Below are 6,824 nucleotides of genomic sequence, written 5' to 3'. Positions count from 1 at the left end.
TTGTATGAAAATAAAAGAAAGTTATATACTAAAGTAAATTAACTATTTTTTGGCGGTTTTTATTGGCTATTTTTATTCTAATTGACTTTTAAATTTCATCGTTTTGATTGGCAATATGTATTTTGTTAATTTAATCAACTCTTAGATATTTTTTACAATCTTTTAGATAATTTGACTTATGCATATTTAGTGCATATTTAGGGTTTGAATAGAAATATTTGCCGTTCATCCAGTTGTAGCTTGTAGTTTACAAATTGCGTCATTACAATTATCTTGTTCTATCACGACTTCAGTAGTTTTAAGAAAAAACAATCAAAAAATTAAGTTTTTAGAAGACTATATTAATGGTTTTCTCCGCAGCTATCCACAGCCTAAAACTTATGTTCTAATATAATTTATCCAATGATAATTTTTGCATAAAATCAACAGGGATTGCAGGAGCTTTTTTATTGATTGAAAAAGATAAATTTTAGCCATGGAGTAAGTTTCAAACTTTGAGTATGTTTATGTTTATATCAAATGAAGATACTTTACAAAAAAAAAAAAAAGAGTTTGGAGCCTGGGAAAAATAACATCTTAAAACTTGATCAACCTTCTTGAACCCAAAATGTGGGATTTAAGAAGTAAGTTACTGAGTTTCCACCCTCATAACTTTAAAACACTAAAATATTAATAATTGAATCGGTGAATGTTAAAAAGGCTTTGCGAACAATTATTGTTCGCAAAGTTTTTTCATTTGATGTAAGGGTAAATATACCAATATTGGAAATAATGGAAAAATATTGGAAGATTCTTTTGAAGCATGAAAGTCACCTCAAACAATAAGAAAAGCTGCCGCGATACCTGATGAACGAATAACGTTTGGTTTAAAATCAATCAATATAGTAAAAAAAGTAAAACCAATTTTTATTTAAAAAGTAAAACCAAGAATTATTCTAAAAGTAAAACCAAGTTTTATTTTATCAACCAAGTTTTGTTTTATCAACCAAGTTTTATTTTATCAACCAAGTTTTATTTTATCAACCAAGTTTTATTTTATCAACCAAGTTTTATTTTATCAACCAAGTTTTATTTTACATATGAATATTGCTAAGCTTTATTGCAAAAAACATTTTAATTTGTGTTTTTCAATTAATTAATTTTTTCACTTGTAAATAAAATTAATAATATAATTATAATTATATAAACCATAATAAATAGTAAAATAATAATCGTTTGTAATGTATTTAATTTCATTTATACAACATTTTCTATTTTTAAACAAAATGTATATAAATTGTTTTTTTAGATGATTTTAATAAAATATATTTTCTGGTCAGCTTCTTTATCGTTAGTTCTGTTGTCAAAATCACATAAGTCAACTATTATAAATAAACTATCGCAACATTCTTTTAATAAAAAATCAAAAGTACCAATAGAGAGCAACGTTGATGATATCAAAGAATCGACTGACTTTGCTGAAAGAGAAAAAAAATGGAAGCAAATTATGTCGGAAGGAGAGATGCTTCCCGAGCATGAAAACCTAATAAAAAACAGTAAAACAGACTATAAAAAAGGAGAAATTCCTCACTTGGAGAAAGTAATAATTCCTGAACCTGAAATGATGTCAACAGAAAAAAGAGCAAAAATTGAGTTTCCTCTTTTAAACGTGCCACTTAAAAGATCAGGAAATAACGACGAGTTAAATACAGCCGATGAAGACATTGACGAATCTGGCTCTGGTTCTGGTGAACTTAAAGTTATAACCGAAGCTGAAAACCACGTGATTAAAAGTGAAGCAGGATATGAACCAGAAAAAGAAAACACAAAATCTGGTAAACGACGTGGTAGCATGAAATGTGAAAAAAAGTGTTCAGTTCCGCTCGAGTATCACGAGTGCGCCCATCCGCGATGTGACTTTAAAATTGGCACCATAAAAGATCTATGCTTTTTTTTATGCAAACATCAAAAGGAGCGTTGCGAAGATGTTTGCGTATCAATTCATTAATGTTTACATTAAAAGTTAAAAGTTCATGGTCATAGCAAACGCGTGGTCATATGCAAATATAATGCAGATTAGCAGCAACAAATACGTTCGAGCATTAGTTCCTATTAAACTCCTATTCCTGCAAAGTAACTTAACATTCAGAATAGAAAAGATGGTAATAAAAAAGAATGTAAGCTTTAACAATTTAAGATTGCTTAGTGTTAAGTTGGACAAATCGCGCAAAAAGACTCCTGCTGACGAAAGAACGGCGTTGTTTTACCTTATTTTTATATACTAACAACGATAATATACGGCTAAATTTTTTTTTTTAATCAACAATATTCGATTAAAATACTTTCTTAATATTTATGCTGTACATAGGACGTATTTAAAAGTAATTACGCTTTTATACTGAAGAATAGTTATTGTGTTCTTATTTATAATTTTTTTACTATTATTAATATTTTTGATTGCAGCGCACCGTTATGGAAATAGCAAGACACTTTTTCAAATAAAACAAGGTTTAAACTAACCAGTGCGCAACGTCTGCGAATCAATTATTCGCAGGCTTATTTTGAAAAACAAATTGAAAGTCTTACTAAAAGTGTATTTTTTTTTAGCTTAATTGATATGGTTTGGAATGTTGCATATGAATTATTTTTTTTTAAAAGGCAATAAGGTTTTGAAATAAAGGAACATCATTATACCATATATCAGAGCTAAGAAAATCTTTTATTAGCCATCATGTGGTTTGCAACCCGTCATTCGTTTTGCAGCTCGTTACGTGGTTTACAATACGTCACGTGATTGGCAACCAAGTTGTAAAAGGTTTTGATAGCGCTATCAAAATATTAACTACAGGTCTTATGTAGGTTGGTTTATAATACTTATGTAGTTTTGTGGTTGTTATTTAGCTGTACTGAAATTTAATGACACTATGTTTCGATATAGATAATAATCTAAAGCCACTATCCTTGACCAATAGCCTACAGAAAGACTCTCTCTGGGCGTACATTGATGTATCTTTAGACAAAGTATCAATTATTTTTATCTTCTTAAGAGATATGATAGACTAGCTGGAGGAAGAACAAAGTCAAAAATAGTTTTAAATAGATTAATAACAGTCTTTGTGGTATAAACAAAATGGCGGTATAATAGAAAAATTTGAAAATGTGGTTTGTAAGCATAGAAAACCGTAATTGAAAGTGAAAGTGGAATGGATAACTCTCATAAAAGTAGTCAAAGTTTTTAACAACTGTTTGAACTATCAAGTTTTTAACAACTGTTTGAACTATCAAGCTTTTAACAACTGTTTGGAACTATCAAGCAGTAATCACGACAAAAATCTAAGTAAAGTAACAGTTTTTTGTGTACCTCTATACGTTTTTTGTATACTTCTATAGCTTATATAAATATAAATTTATAGTGTATATAAAATCAAAGTTCTAGACAATTTCTACTATCTGTTTAAAAAAGCAAAAGCTTCCCCGTTGAGCTATAGGTTTTGCTACGTTCTTAAAGAACGTAGTTTTTTTTGGCAAAAACTAATTGAATCCGTCCACGGTTTTGTTTTATTTTCCAATTTTTCTTTCATTGGCAATGCTTTAATTGCTTATGAGGTTTTAAAACAATATCATTGAGTAGTCTTTTTAAAAACGGAAGTGTGATTGGTTAACTTTAAACTATTATAAATATGGGGTACTTCATTAAAAACTAGGTTGCTACAAAGACGGTTCCTTAAAGAATGGTAAAGAGTGCAGGCAGTATCATGTTTCAAAAATGCCTTCGTGTGTACATTTGTGTTATAAGAGAGCTCTTTGTTGATATGAGATCAATGTATGAAAAAGATTTGAAAAATGGCTAGTGTCACTCAACTTTCATGCTTTATGTTACGAGCCATGACGTAATTTTTTCCCATAGCACAACATTTTTAAAAAATAATTTTGTAGCTATTTTGTGTCAATAGAAAGAGCATTAAATAAGTTTTCAAATATTTTGTGTATTCGACCAAACCAGAGATCAATTAGGGAAATTAACACAGCGGAAACATTTCTTGTAAATAAAATAAATTTTTTTTATTTTTTATTTTTTTTGTTATTCACCTCCTCCAGGCCGATAAGGCCACAACAGATGAGGAGGCTACTTAGTAGTGGTTATAACCCTCTCTCGACTCTATAACTCCGAAACACGAACCTTGACGAACAAGGCCGTTGCGCGAAGAAACAAGTTGGCTGGTACATATATTTAGGCTGGTACATATATTTTGGACTTTGCACAGTACTAGTATAAACATTATTGTATGTAAACCAAAACGACAATAGATACTGAACAAAACGACAATAGACACTGTTTGGACACGTTAGAGCGTTTAAGCACTAAACACACAAAAGTGAAATATAAATTCAAAATATGTGGCACTTAGGGCATTTATTTTTGATGGAAGTGGTGCAATCTTATAAGGGAATTTAGAGAAGAGGAACCAAAAAAGTTGTAAACGAGTATTTACATCTTCCGTTCGTTTCTTATCACCGTATACTCTAACAACAAAATGTTACTTGTAAATAGATAAGGCAAAGCTTCTGATTGACCAAGATTTGATAGTGCAGCTTGGTTTCCATCATAAGCTTTGATAAACAATTTTGAACATGGCTTTTTAGTGATTCTAGAAAAGCGACCAATTTTACCACAGCCAGTAAATACACAAGAAACATTAAATAGAAATGCCTGAAAACTGTTGTGCTTGTTTATAATGTTTAGTAAAAATTTTGAACTGAGACGTCACGTTCCTTATCTCCTCTACCAGTTTGGAAAATCGTGACCTAAGGCATTACTTGATAAAAAATAACCTGCAGTAGAAAAAACTCAGTATTTTGTGAAGGCACAATGCATTTTTTAAATGTGCTTTCTTTTTCAAAGGCTTTGGTGTGTAAAGTTAACCGAGTGCTAGCCTCTTTGGGATCACGATTTCTTATTTTCCGATTACAGATCTCCCGTGTTTGCATCTGCTGTGTTTAAATGTTACAGTATTACAATTTCGTAACTCCAATAAAATATTCGGTAAAAGCTTCTTGGTTTTAAAACTACTTTAGTGACTTATTACAAGTTATTGGACTTTACTGATAGTGACTTATTACAAATTATTCAGGACTTTGCTGCAGCGAAGTCCTGAATAAAAAAGCAAATATGAGTAATAAAGTCGCGAATTATATACATACACACGATCAATGTACACACTTACACTGTTACTATTCGTCTTAAATATTATAAGCAGATTTCAATTTGACATACACTGTTAATAAAGTGAACAATATATACAATAATCAAATGAAAATACTACCGTAGACATTAAATAACATAAGGGTTACCTTCCGAGTTTTAATACTGTTATTTTTATAAACTTTATTTATTAAGGCCACGTCATCAATAATGACGGCTAAAATATTTCCGAGCTGTTAATCTTCATATGTTGCAATCTATAATCTTTTTGAAAAGTCTACTACTTCATGCAGGACTTTTTCTTTATAAGTGGTGAGCAATGTATAGACTATCTTAGGTGAAGATCGATTTCGGAACAACTTAAAACGTATAGTTAATGATGCTTTTTTTTTCAAATCAAACTCTAGGCGTTTGCATGCAATAAGTAGGAAACAAGATTATAAGTTGCACTCTTCTTTTACTAGAATTACTTTGTTATCTATCTTGGTTTTTTTATTTATCTTGGTTTTTGTTCTCTCGATTTTATAATGTTTTTAGATTTTACTTCTTCATCGGCAACCATATAGATATGTCTCCTTTAGCCTTTCAGTAATAAAAGAACAATAGAGCTCTTCCCTAATCTTGTCATTATGAACTAATTCTACTATTCTGTCTGCTACTCATTTTGCGAAGATGGCTTTGGACAAGATTAAAAACGACCTGATTTCTGTTGAAGTTAATGCCAAATGTATCAAATGCAAATATAATTTTGTTTACATTGTATGAAATTCTATCACTTATAGAACTCATTTGCTGGTAATGTTATTTGCAAAATTGTAATCCAATTTTATTTTTTCACAAAAGACTTTTGACACGGAGTTTAAAATGGATGCTTGGAACGTTTTTTTCTAGTAAATTCAACTTTTCAAAGTTTACAGCATTCACATTGACAAATTAAGCAAAGCTCGTTGTTTTCGCCTTTTAGATTTTGAATGGAGTAATTTTTCATTACATTTTAACATTTGGCTTCAAGAGATTCTTAGTCTTCTAGAGATCCAGTGACAGACAGCTAACAACAAATTTAATGTGTTGTTTTAGCAAACTTTGCAAACTTTTACGATGAGTTATGTTCAAGAAGAGTGATAAGCACTTTGTTTAGCTAGTTTTACACGTGGTATTTCTATTATTTTTGGTAACAATTTATTGCCTATGAGGTAAAAAACTTTTTTTTTTAATCTTTTTTTACAAAGATATGAAATGATAAATTTGTAATGATTATCATTTAATAAATTATAACAAAAATTGTTAATATTAAATTATACATTAAGTTTCTATTTCTTTTATTAAAAAATAGTATAAACTTTCATGTCTTATTATCATTATTTTTTTATATATTAGAAGAGGCAATCCTTCCCTAAAGTTTAAAAAGCTTTGGATTTTTTTAATTAGGTTTTAAATTCATTTTTGAGTATGTAAGATCACAAAATTTGGTTTCGGAAGTATTAAACTAACCTCTTATTATTTGAATAATTTAAATAATAAGAGGTTAGTTTAATACATCCGAAACCAAATTTTGTGATCTTACATAGTTTGATCTTACATAGTTAGATCTTACATAGTTCTATTCAGTTGAAAAACTATTAAGTGATATCCCTTGCCAATC

At 29.5% G+C, this 6,824-nt stretch overlaps 1 protein-coding gene across 3 annotated transcripts in view; it reads left to right on the top strand.

Annotated features, from left to right (window-relative positions):
- Positions 1–2,402, top strand: part of LOC100210127 (uncharacterized) — a 28,666-nt gene extending 26,264 nt beyond the window's left edge. For all 3 annotated transcript variants that reach the window (XM_065800229.1, XM_065800228.1, XM_065800230.1), the window contains one exon: positions 1,289–2,402. In XM_065800229.1, coding sequence (XP_065656301.1) covers positions 1,289–1,987 — 699 coding nt within the window. In that variant the 3' untranslated portion in view covers positions 1,988–2,402. The remainder of the gene's footprint in view (positions 1–1,288) is intronic.
- The last annotated feature ends 4,422 nt before the right edge of the window (positions 2,403–6,824 follow it).

This window comes from Hydra vulgaris, chromosome 06 (assembly GCF_038396675.1).
Source record: "Hydra vulgaris chromosome 06, alternate assembly HydraT2T_AEP".
Classification (NCBI taxonomy): domain Eukaryota; kingdom Metazoa; phylum Cnidaria; class Hydrozoa; order Anthoathecata; family Hydridae; genus Hydra; species Hydra vulgaris.
Note: the sequence above shows the minus strand (reverse complement) of the source record. Positions and strands in the feature narration are given on the sequence as shown.